General features: G+C 36.1%; 1 protein-coding gene across 5 annotated transcripts in view; it reads left to right on the forward strand.

The window, feature by feature from the left end:
• The window catches only part of RANBP17 (RAN binding protein 17), a 163,038-nt gene that overhangs the window by 91,011 nt on the left and 51,534 nt on the right, over positions 1-20,493 (forward strand). For all 5 annotated transcript variants that reach the window (XM_075102211.1, XM_075102208.1, XM_075102212.1 and 2 more), the window contains 4 exons: positions 3,694-3,774; positions 9,000-9,063; positions 9,148-9,256; positions 14,325-14,428. In XM_075102211.1, coding sequence (XP_074958312.1) covers positions 3,694-3,774; positions 9,000-9,063; positions 9,148-9,256; positions 14,325-14,428 — 358 coding nt within the window. The remainder of the gene's footprint in view (positions 1-3,693; positions 3,775-8,999; positions 9,064-9,147; positions 9,257-14,324; positions 14,429-20,493) is intronic.

Here is a 20,493-nt window from a genome sequence, read left to right on the forward strand (position 1 = left end):
AATGCCTGACCACTCTTTCAGTGAAGAAATTCTTCCTAATATCCAACATAAATCTCCCCTGACACAGCTTGAAGCCATTTCCTCTCATTCTATCACTAATAACTTGGGAGAAGAAACCAACACCCACCTCACCACAACCTCCTTTCAGGTAGTTGTAGAGAGCAATAAGGTCTCCCCTCAGCCTCTTCTTCTCCAGACTAAACGATCCCAGTTCCCTCAACCTCTCCTCATAAGACTTGTTCTCCAAACCCTTCACCAGCTTTGTTGCCTTTCTCTGGACACGCTGCAGCACCTCAATGTCCCTCTTATAGTGAGGGCCCCAAAACTGAACACAGTAATGAAGGTGCAGCCTCACCAGTGGCGAGTACAGGGCCACGATCATTTCCCTACTCCTGTTGGCCAAACTATTCCTGATACAAGCCAGGATGCTGTTGGCCTTCTTGGCCACCTGGGCACACTGCTGGCTCATGTTCATCCAGCTGTCAGCCAGCACCCCCAGGTCCTTCTCTGCCAGGCAAGAAGGCAAACTCTTACTAGAGCCAAACTAAAAGCCAATATTTGAAAGTGTACTGGATTCTTAATACTGTTTCATTTAATCTTTTTATATTCTCATAGCTTTTCAGCATGGATCAGTGTTACTGTTGCTCTTTTTGGGTTTTTTTGGGGGGTGTGTGTTCAGTATTTTGATACCCGTATTGTTACCAAAATTGGAAACATTGCGTCATTTTTTATTTCCATTTTTTTTGCACTTGCCTTTAAAATGTGTTCAGTGCTCATCTACCATAGATGTTTTGGTGAATTTGGCATTGGTGTAGCTTATGACGAAGCTCTTATTTTCCATGACTCATCTGAAACTTTATGATTGGTTCCTTTGAGTCTGTTTCATTTAGTTCATGTTTTAAATCAATAAGCTACTTGAGAGAGAGAAAGAGGCAAGGACACTAACACTTGGATTTAAGTGCTGTCTTGCTGTGATTTCTCAAAGAGCTGTAAATTTTTCTCCTCTTTCATTCCTTGGCTTCTCTTCCTTACATAGTGGAAAACTGCTTTTTATATTATGAGGTCCCTCTCTAGATCTTTACAAACTTTCTCAGATACTTATAATGTTTTGTAGATGTTTCTTAAAATATTACATTTTATGTGTCTTTCATCTTGCCTGATATTGATAAGGCAGAAACAGAAATGGGAATTGCTACAATTATAATTGAAATTTTCCAGCCTCTGTTCACTCACAAGTACTTTCTAGCTTTTATATTATTACTCCATCTTTCAGCATCCATATACAGCCATGAACTGAAATAATAGATGTATACAGAAGTATGCTGAATGTTGGATGGAGAGCCTTCCTTATGCAGTTTTAATTTTCCCTTCAAGCTGTCACTCTGACTTCTTGTTTTTCTTTAAATGTCTTACATCTGGCTACTGAAGGACAAAGATTTTGCAAAATAACATTTTTATGATTTTGATATTCATGTCAAATCTGGATAGTCCAAATTCATTTTTATTGCTTTGTATGGTATATACTTGTTAAGGATTTAGTGCAACTATAAACATCTCCAGAGCTCCCCATAGTAGGGATAAACTGTGAATTATGGACTTGCTAGAATGGGCTATTTCTTTAAGGCAATCTGAACCTCTGTAGCTCTTCACAGAGATTTTATAAAGTAAATCAATGTTTGTTTGTAAATCTAAATTGAGGAATACTGCTTTGGTAATTGCATTGTTATTTGCCTTTTCCTGAGCAAGTAATACTAAACAGTTAGATGCTTTAAACTGCATTCTTGAGTTTATAACTTCCTGAAAAAGAGATTTAGTTTATGTGGTGTAGTATATTCCCTAGCCTGTGAACATGTAAAAGCAATAATCAGTGCTGATTTTAAGGCATTTAACATCTTTTCTTCAAGTTCTGTGTTCCCAAAATTGAAATCCTATTGCTTCACGGTATAAATACCTGGTACTGATTATACCGCTTAGGCTGTGGTCTTTCATCAATAGATCTGACAGCTTAAAGTCAGAATCATAATGAATATTCTACAGATAAGGAAACTGAGGCATATAAATCTGAAATTACTTATTCTTGATCACCTGGCAGTTTGAGATACACCCTAGCAATTTGATATCATGATCAGGAATAGGTGCAGGGCTTCTGAGCCAGGAAGTCATGCTGCCTTTTTTCTTTGAATGGGCTATGTCTCAAAAGGCTGTGATGACCTGTTCTTATCTCTCCAGATGAACCCAATACCAGAAATTCTGCTGTGAATCTGTCATGCAGCATTATCTCCCTGTCAGGAGGAAGGGTGCATTCAACTTTCTTTTGGGTTTTTGAGCAATTGAGGGTGATGGTGGATGTCCTAGAAGAGTAGGGCACAAAAAAGGCACTTGCCTTCAAAGAAGGAAACTAAGAGGGAGGAACTTGTTATAGGCTCACCAGCCCAACTTGGATTCTCAAAGGAGTACGAGACAAAGTTACCAGTGGTCACTGTGTAATTACGTGATAAATGAATTTGGGATACTTGGGGGAGGGGCGAGTAATTTCTTCTTGGACTCACTGCCTGGAGTTTATAACAGAAGCACTAAGTATCAGGCATTTGGACTTCAGTAAGGTTGTTGACACTGGCCTACATGACATTCCAGAAAGCTAGGCAATGACAGACTGCAAGATCAGTGACTCTTAGCTTATTATTGTAACCAGTCATCACTTGAAAAAAAATTACATTCCTCCACTTTACTAGCTTCAATTTACCCCTTTCTTCTGAAGGTTAATGCCACCTCTTCACTTCATAATAAATCTAGTAGGTGAACACAACAGATTCCATCCCAAATCACTTAGGTGTCTTTGCACTGACCTGCACACAGTACAGAAGAAGCTGTAGAGGGTCCTCTGTGCTCCATGTGTCATGCTTAACCTATTGGAAGGTAGTAGAGCAAGTCATCATTGCCTGGCATTAGCTGCATGATTTCACTGGAAGGTTAACTGTAAGAGTTTGCTGTCAAAAATGGTAAGTTGTTTTATGTGGTGTTCCCAGAGGATTCATAATAGGTCTGGTATTATTCTATATCATAATGTATGCACTGGTTCATTAATCAGAGTATGCTTCCTAAACGCCTGCGTCTGAGAGGGGTTCCAATTAGGGAAATGCAGTATCCCATGTGTATTTTGGCTTTAGTTAAGTGTTAGGTGTAGGGAACAGTAAAAATAGGGGTTAGTACAAGGAACTAAAAGGTAGACTTTCACTGGGAGTTGGGTATGTCAGTAGCTCTATGAATTGGCCCTTAGTTTTCCTGTGCCTCATTTCTCCTATGGAAATTTTTCTGAAGAATTTACAGCAATTTGTTTTTACCTTGTGAAGAATTGGGCAGATAAATACTACAGAAGTGAAGTGGCCAGATATTGTGTTGAAAAGTAAGATAGATATAAGTAGGGGTAAGCTTCAGATAATTTATTTCATTATCACAGAGGATGGATTTTTTTAAAATGAATGTATTTGTTACAGTATTACAAAAACATTTGAATCCCTTGTTCAGGAAAAAGAGATGGCATATTTTCAAAGCAGTTTCTATCTCAAATAGAAAATCCTAAGATGTATCACAGAAATACATATGTAGGATAATGTGCTACTACTATGAGGTTTTGTAGTGCACTTCTCAAAAGGAGGAAAATGTGTTATCTCACTTTTGTTTTGTTTATTCTAGTGTTACAAATCTTAAATACCGGGGAAGATGTGAGCCTGTGATTTCAAGAACTCTTCAGTTTCTAAATGACCTTTCTGTTGGATATCCTTTTTATTGTATAGGGCATAACATATTGTTGGAAAATAATAAGGTAAAAATTAATATAAGGCTTGTGTTGTTTTGTATGGCAAATTTTTAAACCAGTTAGGTTATTAATATTCATCTTGGTTCATCTTTTTCTGTGCATGGTTTTTAAAAGGTGTGCTCATTTCCACCTACTTCTTATCAACAAAAGAGAAATCATATAGCTAGTTGCTTAGGGTCATCTATCCCATTCCTAATCTTGAAGTCAATACAACTGATGGGTTCAACAATATTGAGAACAGGATTGATTCTGTTAGCAGTTGAGAACAGAACTGTTCTACTTTGAGGATAAGTCAACTAACATACAAAGCATGTACTAGATTTTAAACACAAGCCTCTTCACATGCTTTATTGTTGCCTGATTCTAAGTTCCTCACTGTGTCAGTGTCGCCTTCACTGCTGGTAAAACAGCCATGGCTTTGCATGTGGATTTTTGTCTAGGTTCAAGTATTTTTGTGAAATTCTTACCCAAATGATGGATGCTAACTTGCTATCTGTTGCAAACCTTTCATATCTTGTTCTAATACTCAGTTACTTATTGTAAGTTGGAGAAGAATGTCTGCTGTTTGAATTTTCAGTCAATTGAGCAAGATACAAAAAAAAGTAGTAGCTGGTTTTGATGTGACACAATATGTAAAGGTATACGACAGATAATAAACCACCAGAGTTCATGAAAACATTCAATACTGAAATCCTTTGCTATTTTAAAATAAAAACAACTTTTCAGTAATTTTCTAGAGGAGATTGTTAGACAAGCAGAGGGGAAGGCACCTGGAATATGACAATTGGTATAATTTTATTTCTGCATAGAACTCTAATCATATAAGAAGAATTTTAATATATTTCCGTGGGTTGAAAGATGAGTGTGCGTTTCCACATTCCATAAGTGAATTTAGTTTAATGAAAATCATACAATGTGTACTTCTATATGTTTACTTGAAATACCATTAAGCAGCTAACTTGATATTTTAAATATGCATGTGTTTATGTTCTCATGGCATCACAGAAATAGGACTGGAAAGGACTTGAAAGTGAAACATTGCTAAGGAATTTGACAAAAACAGAAGAAGAGACATTTATTTCACTAATAAGATTTATGGAGAGACTCATGAGCTCTCTCCTCTTTTATACTATGTACTTATTGCCTCAGTAGGCTTCAAAACACTTTCAAAATAACCAAGAAATTTAACATGGTGCACCTAACTTAAAGTGCTTGCTTATTTATGTATGTATACTTGCTGAGATAATCACTTTCATGTTACTGCTGAAGTCAACAAGCATCCAGCATTTCATATGGTCTTCTGGAGGTTTTCAAAGGCATGTCTTCACATAGTAGCTCTCAGAAATGAAGCTCAGTATAAAGTATTGGTGCAAATAATACTTTTCCAAGCTGAAATGTCTGGATAGTTTTAGTTTTGTAATTACTCAAATTATATTTGCAATAAATGAGTTTCTGCACATGAAATGTATATAATAATACCAGGACCTAGAAAGGATGAAAAAGTAGATATTTAATAAGCTAAGTGCACCTGAAGAAGTTCCTTTGCAGAAACTTGCTAACTGTTGCAAGAGCAGTTTCAGACCCCTGTGCATAGTAAGGATGTAAAGCAGCACTGCCTTCGTACATATACATCTTAAACATTAATGTGAAATGTTTAATGGCTAGTAAAAAGAGAGATTAGCCAAAAAATAAATTACAAAAATTTATTCAATTATTTTTCAATGGAAATACTTAAAACAAAAATTCTGATAACAGTAGCTTTTCTGCTTAAAGGGGTGGGGTTGTACAGAGACAGCTTTAATGCTGGTTCACTCACCATGATGTTGTATTAGTTAAGTTTAAAATTGTGTTCCCTGGCAAACCGTAAAAGATTTCAAAAGTATTAGACACCCACTTTTGTGCTGGAATTTAATATGCAACTTTTTATTGGAAAATAATCGTCCTTGTCTGGCAAAATCCACCATGCAATATTTCTGTTAGTAGGCATAATGCAATAAAGACAGGGAGGGCTATTTATCACTACAAATTTTGAGGATTTCAGGATTCTTTTTATTATTTTAATATATTTCTTTGGTATTAAATCAGAAAAATGATAAATTACACCTGTCGAGGCTGTTTTTCCTTTTTCCCAGAAAATGATGTACAACCCAATTTCACTGGTCATTTTGGCTTTTAAAGATATGTATTTTTTTCCTATAAAAAACTCTACCAATAGTTTTTTTTAATAATAATACTGAAGTACTTTTTATTTCAAACATATGAAGTAGTTTATAACTACTTCCTGGCATTGCAAACTTTGGCCTTTTCACATTACATTAGGGTTTTTTTAAAAGGCATTAAGTACATATTGCTTTGAAAGAGTGTATTGTTAAGAAGCTGGATCCAGTGGATCAATTTTCAGTATTGGATATAGATTAAATTGTGGCTAGCCTGAAAGGTTAAAATAATAATTTATTTAATTTCAGTACTTTCCTGTATGTCAATCAGCTTCTACACAGTCTTATAAACTGGTATTTTTCTTTTTTTACATGTATAATAGTCTTCTAAAGCATAATCTAGAATTAAAAGCAAACCGTAATTCCAGCAACTGTACTATATAACAGGGGAAATAAAAATATAAGACAATATTAACAACAAAGGCAACAAATGATTGGAGCTGGTGTCATGGTTTACATTACTTTCACAATTATTCCAGGTTTGCATATTTCGAAATATAGTAGCCCAATTTGATTTCAAAGCTCAGTTATTTGAATTATAAATCATTATGTCCCTCCTAGCTGATCAGTTGTGAAATATCTTTGAATTCATTTACATAATGGAATATGTTAGTCATTCCTTTATGTCGTTGAAGCCATAGTGCTCCCTCACGCATGTTTAGTTCTTTCTAATAATTAACTTTTCCACTGTATATTTTTGTAGCAAAATAACTACAGTTTCATTGTTATTTTATACAATAACTTGGGGTAAAGTAGTCTCTCAGAAATTCTTTATCCATGTCTTTGTTAGCCTTACAATGTTATGAAAGGCTCTCCCTTGTAACAGGAAAAAAATACCCAACTATGAAGCTTTGCAATATAAAATCAGGTAATGCTATGTCAAATGTTATAGATTGACAAAGGAGCATCATCTTAAAACTAGATTAGGAGATTTTCCAATAGCAGCTATAAAACCTATTCTTACACTTATAGCTGTTTATAAAGAATTTAATATGAAAAGGGAAATTGTTTATTCCCATAAAAGTAACTGAACTCTTCAATCAGTTATGTGCAGGAATGGCAGAGTGAAGCAAGCACTCAAAAAAAAAAAAAAAAAACCAAAAGTTAATAATAAGTGTTATGGGTATTTGTAAAATCTGTGTTTGTGCATGTCTGTAGGCACTACTGTACTGTCTAAATTATGCAGTCATGCTGCTTATTTCTTAAAGAACTTTATCAATGCCAGGGATCAACAGTGTTCAGTAAACTAATGAGTCCTGTTTTTATAATAGTCATTGTAGAGTGTACAAGCCCGTAAGTCATTTCATTCATTTGATGCCTTCAGTGCTTATGAATGTTTCTGGGTTTTGAATTTTTCTGTGGCATTCCTGAAAAAGTGTATTAGTATACTTGGATATCACAAAGTTTTTTATATCCCCATTTTACAGATGCAGAACTGAGACAGTGGAGTTTAACTGACTTGCTGAGAGTCATACAGCAATTTTTGTATCAACTGAAGGAGAAGCAGGAGTCAGAAAATCCAGGCCATTGCCTCGGCCATTCTCTCGCTCCTTGTTTGCAAACATCCCTCCTGGCAGCGGTTACCTCTGTACAAAAGCTCACAAAGATGTCAGCATGGCTCTTATTGCAATACACAGTATTATCTCCTTTGCCCAACCTCAAATGTTTGAATCATCTGAGGCAGGGAGTTAGTGTGTCCTCATGCTATGAAAGATGTTCGTAATTCACACAGCTAGGAAAGGATTGAAGTCATGAAACAAGTCTTAGCCATCTGAACTTTCTGTAACGTATATTTTGCAGACACAGCTTCTGATTTATTACGATTTCTTGTACTTTTTAAAAGAAACCTGAAGAAAAGTACTACGTTTCATCGGGTGTAACTGCCTAGTAAGTCATGCTAGAATAGGTGATCCATCAGATATATGCAGTCCAGGAAATACATTGCTTCTGTGTCATTTAATGTGCATCTCCCCAGCAGCCTTTGTATATAAGCTGGTGCAAACAGATTCAAGCTTATCCTGCTGGACCAGGGCCAGGAGCTTCAGCCCAGCAGGCATGTAGCTTTGCTAGTCCAATGCGCAGACCAGACCAGTAGACCTTGGGGGGCTGCATTGAGAGCAGAGTGTGGTGGCTGGGGCCGACACTGTACTACTGTAGTTACCTGCTGTCTGAACTGTCACTGGCTTGAATTTAGCCAGTTTGCGGAGTGGGTGATTTCAGTTCATGCTTAGGAATAGTCAGATTGGCTTTATATTGTACAAAGTTGAAGAAACTGTGATTCCTGTGGAAGTATCCATAGATATATCCAAAATTCCCAGCTGTACCACCTTGTTATGGACTCTGCTCTGGCTCTGAGATTTTGTATGTTCTTAAGAAATTTCCATTCAGTTCTTATACATCTGAAGATACTTTGGTTAGTGTTTAACATAGCTTAGTATGCATGAGCTGCATTTTACCTGTTGTAACTGAAACAAATTAAATGTAATTTTTGACAGGTCTGGAAGATCACCTCTGTGATTTTGAGGCCATTACTTCAGAGCTGCTTAGGGATGCTGCCAGTCCCATTGCCAAGTGCCAGTTGCATTCAACGCAGGCATTGCAAAACCACTTTTTTTTTTTTTTTAAACATGCTGATAACATGGGTCTATCTGGGAAAAACTGCACCATTTATTATCAGAAACTCTCTGTTTAATTATAAAAGTCCTTTAGTTAATTTGTTTCTTTTGTGACTACAATATATGCCATGAAAAGAAATTGCTTTAATTATTAATAGATTATGGTCTTCAATGTTCTAAAGAATATCTCCTTGACACATACTTCTAGATGAAATTCAGATATTTTTTAATGTACATTTGTTTTGGTTTCAGTAAGGATTATTTTTTCTCACTAAAAATTCCTGAAAGTTTGTACAACTTGATAATGTAATCATAATGCTGCAAGGCTGATTTTTCCTTAATACCTGCTACTTATAGTATCCTGAAAAAGCTTGTGAAAATAGAGGCTGTGAAATTTATGCTTCAGAATCACACAGTAAGTTTCTTATTACATTCAAAAACAGTGTGTGTAATAAATTTTGTAGAGCACTTAACTTTTCATACACTTATGTTTCAACAGAGTAAGCACTTCCCATTCTTGGGCATCAGTGATAATTACAGCCTCAGCGACCTTAGGTGCCGGACAGTGTTCTACACTGCTCTCACTCGTCTTCTCATGGTAGATTTAGGTAAGAACCTCCTCCTGTGTCCCTGAGACACTTTGCTGTCTTGTGTAATACTATGAACTCTTAAGGTTATTAAACCAATCAAACAGCAGTTTAATTGTACAATAAATATGTTACAGTAGGTATTTAAATCACTGCCTATCAACTTTTGACATTTGTGGCATTAAGCAATAACACTATATTTGTTTGTTGCCTTCTGTTGGAGAAATATGCAAGGCAAGTTATTTTTTTCACAGAAGCACTTTTTGTAAAGTATGAGGATTTACAACATTAAGTGCTTGAGTAAGTACTTGGAGTTTTCAGGTGACATAGTGATTATGCCAGAACCTTCCAGCTTCTAGTAGAAGGGACTGGTTTTTTAATTTCACTTCTTCATGCAAGTTCCCAATATACAAGACCATCCAAGTTTAAAAAAAACATTGACAAGATTTCTACAGTTCAGCCAGAAGTACTTAAACGTGCACTTTGGCTTACCTGTTGAGTTGTCCTTTTAGGGAGGTTAGACACATGTAAAACCCAGTGCACGCTTTAATAGCTGGATGTGATGAAGGACTTGGTCACTTTGAATCCAGGCGCTGCTCTTGGCCAATGAAGTAAAATGCAGAACTCTGTCTGCATGTTTAGCTCCCCATTGTCTAAATGGGAAAGGCTGGGCTTGTCAAAATGAACACTGGCAACAAATCATACGTTAAAGAAACGGATGGTGAAGAATGCAGCATGTCTCAAATTGCCTCTGTTCTGATCAGAAGCCATTCAGAGTTGTGGGCTTATGTCTGCTGAGGATCAGCCTTACAGACTGCTTTCATGAGGATGGGTGCCAGTAGGTGTTCCAAGGGGTGCCACTGCTGAGGGCCTTCAAAAATATAAGGCAAGTCTTTTGTGTACTCATTTCCAACCCTTATACAAGGACTTAACTGGGCAATGTGTGCAGAAGAGATTGACACAGACAGTCATAAGCCAACACTGGTTGTTACCCTTCTTGCTGATAATGGGTGCCTGTACTGTCTACTGCTGAACAGTGGTGAAACAGTTAAATCTGAGGTAAGACCGAAGCATATTTATCAGCTTTTTCTTAAAGAGTGGCAACTGTGAGCTGGACCTGCATTTACTTGCAGTTAAACTGCATTCAGTACTGGCTCAGTGTCATATAACATAAGCAATAGGTACATTTTCTAATGTAAAATGGGTTACACATGCAGTTTCAGTAACTTTTCCTACAGGGAGGAAAAAAAAATTTGGTAAAAACAAGATCACAGGTGTTAAAAATTACATCTCAAAGTAGAGATTGTGTAAATATATGTCAGATAAAATGCAGGCACGTGATTTATGACTGGCTACAAGCTGATAGAGGTCGTTGTGATTCCTCTGGATCAACATCTCTACAAGATCTGAAATTATTAGGAACATCTGGAAAAAGCATGTTGTCCTTTGTGTTCCTGCTGGAATAAATGTGTTTGGGTTCGAACTGACAGAAAAGCACATCTAGAGACACAAACAGGTATAAGTTGCATTTAGAATACAAATTTTAAAAGTAAGGTGTACACAAACTGTCCTTTCTATGTGTTTCTGCAAGCATTAAATGGCAGGATTCTTACCTTGTGAATCAAAAGATATTTTCAAACTGCAAACTGTCATTTTTAGACAAAAAACATTGTACCAGTTGTCCTCCCTGAGATTTTTTTCAAATTAAATTAAGAGCTTTATATAAAATCCTTTTATATGAGCGATAAACAATGTACATGAAAACAAAACTAAGGTGAATTTTAATGGTCAGGGTTGTTTTAAGTAATTGATGTAGAAATATTTTTAGAGATAAGTTGAGTACAGTAAATTTAAAATATTTACATTTTAAACAATGTGCTGTGGGTGACTCACAAAATGTAATTGTAGGAAAGGACAGTAATATATTAATTGGTATTTGCTTCAAAATGCACTTTGGTTTCTGTTGAATTACTTGATAGGAATCTAATAAGATTTTGAATTCCTTATGTTCCCCAGGTTGTGTTTTTAATAATGTTTTTGGCATTTGAAATTGCAATATATTGTCAGAGATTTTTAGTCCAGGATTTCTAAAGTAAACTAAATATTTATGTGAAGTATATAGTAACCAAAACTAATACAAGAACAACAGTAAAAGTTACGTTTAAATAAATGTTTTACTAGGATTCATAAATGTTAATCACTTTTCTTCTGCACTACCAAAAGGAGTAGATCTAAGCTGTAGAAAATGCCTTCAGGAGCTATTCAGCATGATTTGTCAGGGTCCTGTACTTACAGGTATATGCAGTCATGCTCAGTGCCAAACCTCTCCAAGTGAAGGAGGTTTAGAACACTATTGCTGTAAGCCACACACAGAGCTACAGTAAGTGAGGCATCTCTTTTCTTTCAAAGGACATAATAAGGATGTGTATGCATAGTTTGAATTATAGAAAATGAACAATTTACTATGGTAGGTTTGTTCAGGATAGTTTCTTCCTTATTAATATTGTACTATTCATGGGATGTGAATGTGGCATGTACAGGAATGCAAAAGTATAGGTAGTAATTTGTGTTGCTTTTCTAAAAGTTATAAATTATTTTATTAATAGGGCAATACTATGTAGGACTCTAATTGTGTATTCTTTCTTGACTGCCTACGCTGAAATTTAAAACAGAAATAGTACATGAGATTCCCCTACCCCATTTCCAGAACTAGCTGTTTTGGCATTGAAGTGTTGGTCCCAATCAACATTGGACATTCTGGTAGTTCTTTGGTCTTCTCAACTTTTCAACAAAGTATGCTTGAGATTCTACCTTTAAGAAGGGTTCTTCTTGAGTTTGGATGTGTACATAGTATCTTTGTGGAGATTGTCTTCTAATGATATGCAGCACTCTAGATGAGAGGGAGTATTACTTGTGCTACGATGTGGTAATTCAGGTTTCTCTTGAGAACTCTATAAATGGCAATTGAGCCCTGATCCTGCATAGAGCAGTATCCAAATGACTTCCGTTAGTCTGTATGCTGGTGTGGGACAATACCAGCATGGGACTCTTTCTAAATGATTGGTCTTTATTTATTAATATTTTGCTCTGAGGAAAATCTGATAAGCAATTAAAAAGGAGAAAAGCATGGGGATATGCAATGCATATAGAAATAGCTTAGCTCCTAGGAGGGTAGGAGGAAACTGATGCTGGTTGAGCAAAGAGATTGGGAGCACAGAAACTAATGCTGTATTGGAACTGCCTGAGGATCTGGAGTTGGCAAAGGAAGGAGATAGAAACAAAAAGCTGGATGAATAGTCTGGGGTTACTCTGAGTAATTGGACGAGGACACAAGGGTCCAGAAACAACAAATAAAAAGACTGACTCCCGTTGAAAGGAACAGAGAAGATGGCAGAAGAGACTGGCAAAGATGGACAAGATCAGATTTTACCAAGTCTACCAGATGTTATTGCTGCCAGCAGCTGCTTTGAAATCTAGCACAAAGTATCTCACCCTCTTCCGTTCTGCTGCAGGTGCAGGATGCAAGTCACACATTTGGTCAGTTACTTTGCTAGTTTTAAGAAAGTACTCAAGCATAGATTGCGATTTGAAGGCTCCGTAACTGTGTCTGACCAGTGCAGTAGCAGTAAGTTACTGGAAGTATTTCCTTTGCTTTTAAAACAAATCTGGGCAGGAAAGCCCTATATTAAAGGGAAGCAGTTCAGGTCACAAAGCCGAGTATTCAGAAATGAGGAAATAACATAATTGGGATTGCCTGTGCAACTTTCCTTTCCTCTCCATTGTAAATATTTACGTTGTTATGAGGCAGTTTTAACTGCAGGATCACAATTATTTGTCTCAGAGGGTATTTGCCTCTTTCAGTTCAGAATATACGTCATCCTAGCTTAATGAGAAGCTACGGAGTATTTTGATTTCCTCCCCCCCACCCCATGTTGTCGCCTGGATTTATGTGTTCGTCCACTTTTTGCTTTCTGTTGTGACTACTTTTTCTTCCAGGCCTTTTTTCTTGGCCTTGTCTGTCGTTTTTACTGCTGTACTGGGATGAGCGATTTGGTCTTCACAGTATCCCTAGAGATAAGAGGCTGGAATTAGGCCCATTTTAGAGATGGGTGTGTGAAGTGTAGACCCTAAACTGTAAAGGTTATGCTAACTTTGCACAACCAGTTCGGTGCAAACAGACTCCTCCTCACTTCAATTGCAACTTAGTTTGCCAGACTTTGCCAATGAAGAGAGAGAAGCCCTATAGCAAAGAGCTCTTTAAAGAACATAAATTAACTTCCTACTCTGAATTACTCTCCAGGGAAATCTGCATGCGAGAGGCAAGCTGCCCTCATTAAGGGCCTAAAGATAAGTAGCATGAGTACCAATCCTCATGCAAATTGTAATTTCTAAGAAGTTGTTGTTTACAGTTACTTGTTCAGCATCATGACAAAACAAAACCAATCCAGACTTCCAGGTTATCTTTCAACTGTCTAACCAAGACAATCTCTTCTTCCCCTACTCAACAACATGTTGTTTTGTTTATCCTAAATTCACACCTTGTGAAACAAAGGAGGCAATTGTGTCACATGAATAACCCCAAACACAGTTCAAATTTATTTCCATGGCAGCTTCCTTCTGTATACTAAAGAGGTAAGAGGTATAAAAAATAGCATACGATCATAAAAGATTGTGATTTTAAACATCATACTACAAGTACACATGGGAATTGTGTGATATCTAATTCGTTGTTGCAGTTTTAAATTTAACATTTTCTAACTGTTGAGTCTTGACTTTCTTATGTGAATATTCTTCCAGAGTACTGAACGAATGCTGTCAGATTAACAGAAATATGAAAAACAGAAAGATGTGAAATGCAAAGACATGCCGGTCTCGGATACAAGTTGTTTGCAATCAACAATCTGTTGTCTTTGTTTATAGCTCAATAAAAATATATCAAACCTCAGGTTTTTCTTCCTGTAGGTCATATAAAAGTTCCCATGACGTCAGTGAGATTTTTCTATAAAAGCCTAAGAGACTGACCCTCCCAAAGAGCAGCGTCAATATGATGTGATGCTTTTGCTGTTTGTCTTGGTTTCTTTTCCTGTAGGTGAAGATGAGGATGAGTTTGAGAATTTCATGCTCCCCCTCACAGTTTCTTTTGAAAATGTGACGCAGATATTCAACAGTAGTTTTGAACAAGAAGAAGCAAAGGTAGGTTTATTTCAATTTTAGGGAAAGCAGTTATTGATAGGAAAAACTAATAGTGGGGCAAGCATTTAGCAACAAGCTTGTCATCTCTTCTGTCTCTCTTGGCATGTATATACCTGTATACTTCTATGTATATTTATACCTTTATGCATATGTATATAACTAGGAATGTAGACAGTACAAATACAAAGACTACGAATGACTGTCCTAAATAAACTTCGAACAAAGATTTTATAAAGGCCTTGGGATTTTTCAGTGCTTTGCAGATCAAGTGACCCCAGTTGATCCCCATCTATAGTCCAAGGGACAAATTTGTCTTCAGTGATAGCTTATCTGTTTCATATATAATATCCCCCTTTGCCATGCCAGTATCCTGTTTGTATATATTAACATACTTATTTGGGGGTATGAGTAGACATGTTCTAACACACTTGATAAAACACTGCTGCTTTAAAGTATTTTTTCAAGCAAGAATTTATTATATAAATCAAGACTTTATTAAATGGCTGGGCATATATGTATAAATAGGAACTGGTCTTGAAGTATTGCACCCTTAAACTGAACAAAGTGATTAGGATAACTGATAGCTAAATAAGGTTTTTATGTGCCTGTGGGAGCCATATTAGGATTGATTTGACAAGTCAGTTCAGCTGTGGCAACAGTCATAATATCTAACACAACATTATGTTTTATTAGTAAAATCCTTAAGTGTAGCAAGCTGTTTGTGTCAAAACAACAGTATATTTTAGGGAAGAAAAAGGCTTGCTAGATACAAGCTGCATCATCAGGAATGATAATATATTAGAGAACTATTGCATTGAAGAGATCCCCTTCTACCATCACTGCATAAATAGTTAGCAACGCACACTGGGGTGCTCATTTCAGCTACACAGGGTAATTTTGAAGAAACCCTAACAGTAATTTTTAATTTGCTATTTCAAAATATGATGGAAACTTAAATACTACATCACCATATTTATCCACTTCATTTCATAAGAAAATAAACAGATATGCTAGAAATATTGAGTAAAGAATTGGTCTGCAGTACATCTCACATTACCAGAAGATGCACAGTTCACAGCAATCACTTGAATTAAGCTAATGTATTTTTACAAAATAGTACTTAAGGTTATTTCAACAATTATTTAATTCTGGTTTTCTTATTTGTTATTGCTTTATGTATTTAATTTTAATAACTTTTCATTAAATAGCCACAGTTCATCTGTATTGGTTTCATTTCTTACATTTTTCCAGTTATAAATCGTAAAAATTAGAACAAAGCGGGCATTCCATGGCATTACTCTTTCTGTGGGAAACTGTATCTGTCTCACATGAGGATTCAGTTTATTAAAATAATTTTGCTGTTGTCCTGTCTGGTCTGCTTGTAACCATCGTAGTAGAGAAATTTTAATGGAGTGCCAGTGATATATTCCTAAACTAGCAAGTTCTTAACGACCCTGGAAAGTGACTGCTTGATTACACTTTAACGGTATTTGCAAATAAAATCACAAGTAATTAAGGGGAAATCTCCAGGCTTTTGAGCAAGTTTGATGCATGATAACTGCCTGATTCAGCTTCATCTAGAGTAATGCTGTGTAGACAAGAGCTACTGAGATCAATAGCAACATAATGATAGTGGCAGAATTAAGTGAGTAACCTGAGAACTGTGTCTTCAAAATGCATGCAGCTGCCACAAGCCAGGGCCACGCAGTGCACTCCGTGCTTCCGTCCTAAATGTTCATCAAAAGACGCCCTGCAGGAAAATGGAGTTAGATGCTCTTTATTGCTGATCGTGTCTCTTGCCACATTTATCAGGGAAATTGGATTAGCAGTTGGCAGCTGCAGGTAGACAAGGTTCTGCAGTGATTAAATATGCAGCTTGGCTGCATTTGTTGTGACAGACCTTTAGTAAATTCTACTGTAAGCACCATCTGTCTAATTTGTATATAGAAAACTTGGTGCTTTAAGCTACTGATAAAGGACTAAATCTGTTGCTTTATCATAAACAAAACTTTTGCTCTAAATTCTCTTAAACATAATTTATTAGGTTAAAGCTATTTTTCTATCATGATGAATAAATAATACATGCAAAACTGCTTTCAGGTACTTCATTTTGCAAGTACTGAAAACAAAAACAGTTCAGTTCTTCAATAAAATGCTTAGTATTCTGATCCACAGGGAGTTGACACTGTTAAAATATCACTATGAAAATGGTCCAGGACTGCCAAATTCATTTAATTTGTGGTTTTTACTAGGACTTTCTAACTGACTAGGGTTTTTCTAGTTTTTCAGTATTTCTGAAATACACCGTTTAAAAACAGTCACAGCAAGGGAGCTCTTTCTTTTTAAAATACATTTGTAACCATTAAATCTGCATACAAGACATATGTTTAGGTTCCTTTTCCAGGGAGATCAAATATAATTGAAGATGGCTTAAGTAATTATGTGCTTTGCTTTCCTTTTTTGTCATCTTTTTTTTTTTTTTTTTTGCTACTTCCTTCTTCACGTTTTTATATTAATAGGAAAAATATCCAGTATTAAAACAGGCTAATTTTCTCTAAGAATGTCAAGGTTTCTCTTGACAATCCAGTTAAGTAATGTATTGGCTGAGTAGCCAGAATCTCAGTAGTACTTTGTTTGTAGTTGTGACATCATCAGATTTGCTAGAAATGCATGAAAAAAAGGATCTGAGGAAAAAGCAGTTAAATAGCAACATGCTATCTTTAGCTGGTTTGTAGAAACTCCATGCTGTTAAATTATTTAAAATCCTTGATTTTCAGCTTGCACACATTAAAAGTTTTCACACTAAGTGCCAAATGTTGCAAACAGCACTTTAACAGAATGATTTTGCTTTGATCCCTGTAGCAGTTCCTGAATAATTTATCACAGGTTATTGCCTTAATTCTGGAGAGGGATAGAGCAATAAAGGCAGATGAAAACACTCCAGTTGAAACACCTTGGGGCCTGCTCATTCCTCTGACACGGCTCTTTTGTTGGAACTATTTAGAGGTTATTAAGACGTGTCTCCAGAATTAAGAGTATGCTGTAAGGATGAAGACAGCCATCTTAATTCTAAAGACAAAGCGCAATGACCCTTCACCTTTTTTTTCCTTTGTTGTTATTATATAGTAGAATTATGAGGGTAATATTATAGCTGCACCCAGTAGTGCCGCTATAGTTAAGGGTCTGTCAGACTTTCCATTACAAGACCCATTTTGGGGGTGGGTGGCGTGAGTAGTCTCGTCTGTTTTAAATTGTGTTAGTCAGACACTTGGCACATGTTGGCAAGTCACAGGGTTTTTTCCTGTGAATATTTAAATCTTCAACTCCTTTCCTCTGAAAAATCCATTGAAAAATCTTCTTTGGGACTTCAAAACAAAACACTTGAATTTGTTTTTAAAATTGCTGTGTTTTAATTAATCTTCAGTAAACCTATCCCTGACATTCAGGGAAGGATATTTCAAAACCAAAATTAGAATAAAATTGTTTCATTAGCAAGAAAAGCAATGTGTAAACCCACATACTGCTGATAAGCTCCTCTTGCTATGTTTCTTGTATTTACTGTTCTTCACTTCTCGTCTTAGTCGTTTTGCAGTTGCTGGTGATGTTATTAACTGTTGCTTTGCCCCAGAACTGGCTGGTGTTCAGACATGAATGAAGCAGTAGCCTCATGTATTCTTCAAATTACTCTGTTAAGTTTGCAAGGCACTTCGAATCCCACAGGATGACAGACAAAAAGTAGATGTATAAGCATATCATGTTGTTTGCCATTACTAAGTTTTATGCATAGAAGTGCTGGTTGAAAACTCATGATGAACTGAAACTGGACTGTCTTGGCGTTTTAGGGTTGGGGGGGTTCTTACTAAATGTGACTTAAGCAAGCATGGAATCTAGGGTGATTTTTGCTCCTATTAGATTTTAAAGGTATTTTTACCAGTGACTAAATAGATCAGGATTTATCTGAGGATTCTGTAGGCTCTATTATATAGGCTGTCTGGACATTGCCAACTGTAGGGGAGTATTATTTTATAAAGTTGTGTTCCAATGGATAATATCTAAAGCACTGAGTTTGCTGGGATTTTACAGGACAAGAATATTATGGTGCCTTGTAAGATAGAGGTCACTTTTTAAGCACAGTGTGGTTAATGGTATGGGCTTTTTAATAACACTACCTGAATTTAAAGAATAGAAAACCAAGAAATGTAGTTTATGTAGTAGCTGTTCTCCTTTCTTTAGAGTTCCAGGTCAAATGGTGTCTAAAATTGCCTAGTGTTTGTATAGATTCCCAGAAATCTGGGACCATAGTTTAAAGAAAGTTGCACGTCTTTTATTAATGAAGTCTCACAACCAAACTGTTTCTTGAAGATATTTGCAAAAGAGCGTTTTCTTACAGCCAGTTGTTTTCATAAAGACAGAATAAGCATGCTATAGGAATATGGGTTTGGCTGGGGCTGGTTGTCTTTTTCTAATCCATGTTCTAGAGACCACAGTAAGATGGTGAGCTCTTGCTCTCCGAGCACATCCTCAAACTAGGGCAAGTTCATGGCTTGCCAGGGGCTGTGGTCCCCTTCTTTCTGATCCAGCCTTTGCTTTATGCAGTCTTGCTTGTCTCCTTTTTTGTGGCTAGAATGGGCAAAGGAACCCAAATCAATCTGGAAGATTTCCACTTCCTTGTATATATTGCTGCATCTCTGTATCCCTTCAGAAAGAAGTATAGGTGTTGCTGCCAAGTTCTTTTAATTCTTTACATTTTGGCCAGCATGTCCGCTAAACAGTTATTTTCTGTGTGGACAAAACAGCTCACAAAGTATGAAAATACAGATGAATATAAAGTTACAATTTTATATTGCATCTTCTCAGTATTGAACACTTCCTCTCTGGTGATTTCAGAGTTCCATTAAAGTTAATGAGAGTTGAGACCTCTCAGCATCTTGCAAGTTCAGGCCATTTCAGTGCACAACAGAAAGGAAATGCAAATATTAAGATACTCCTAGCAACCTCACCAGTGTTTTGCAGAGAACTCAATTTATCCTTGGATAAATCTATGTGCGGCCATCCAAATCAGTTGGACGAATGGCTCTGTATATGAAAAGTAGAAATTAGCCCTTGTGTAGGATTACAATTAGCAGTTTAACAATGTGTCAGCCATAATTTGCTCTTTATGTGATCAATTAAAATTAATATGTGAATCTTACCTTTTGTATTTCTCATCACTATAAATATTACAGTGTTAGCACCAAGAGGTACATTATTGAAAACTCTGGTTTTAAAGACAGAACTCCTTACTGGTTTTTGGGTTGTTTTTTTTTTGCCATGCTTCTATGATGTTTTTTTTTACCAGCCTCTGCAGTACTGTGCTCTTTTATTGGGAGGGGAGGGGAGGGGAGCGGGAAGTACAACCACCCCCCCCCGCACACATGGATAAAATTTATTAAAACTAGTTAATTATCAAAAAAGAATATTTATGTTAAGTAAATTTAAAAGTGTGTTTATATTATTAAAATATTTTTGTTCACTATTGTTTCTTATTGATGTCTATTAATTATCCTGAAAACATCACTTTAGTAGGGGCTAATTACCTATGCATAAAATGTTGTCTGTATTTGTGTTGGAAGGATCTGAAGCCACACTTCAGTCATTAAAGGGAAAAAACATTCACCTCAGAACTGATGTTAACATAGATATTTGGATGGTCTTCTGTAAACAAAAATGTCACTTTTTGAAGAAAGCTAACTTGGAAAATTACTTTAAAAAAAACACACAAAAGATACGTTAAAATAATAGTACAATGAGAATCTCAGTGCAACCTTAATTGTAGCTTGTTATGAGAATCAGTCTTACACCTTGTTCAAAATATTACAAGATTAAATTAACGTTTTATTGTTATTGTTACTTTAAATATATTAATACAGGAAGCACTTTTAAACTTTGATACACAGTATTCATAGATTACGTTTTAATTTGCATTATTCATTAGGAGAGCATATCAAATGATCAGAAGCATTTTGCTAGTGTTACCAGCATAAAACTTGTGGAAATCTTGTGTGTTAAAAGAATCTCTGTGTGTT

The sequence above is a fragment of the Phalacrocorax aristotelis genome, chromosome 8 (genome assembly GCF_949628215.1).
Source record: "Phalacrocorax aristotelis chromosome 8, bGulAri2.1, whole genome shotgun sequence".
In the NCBI taxonomy this organism is placed as follows: domain Eukaryota; kingdom Metazoa; phylum Chordata; class Aves; order Suliformes; family Phalacrocoracidae; genus Phalacrocorax; species Phalacrocorax aristotelis.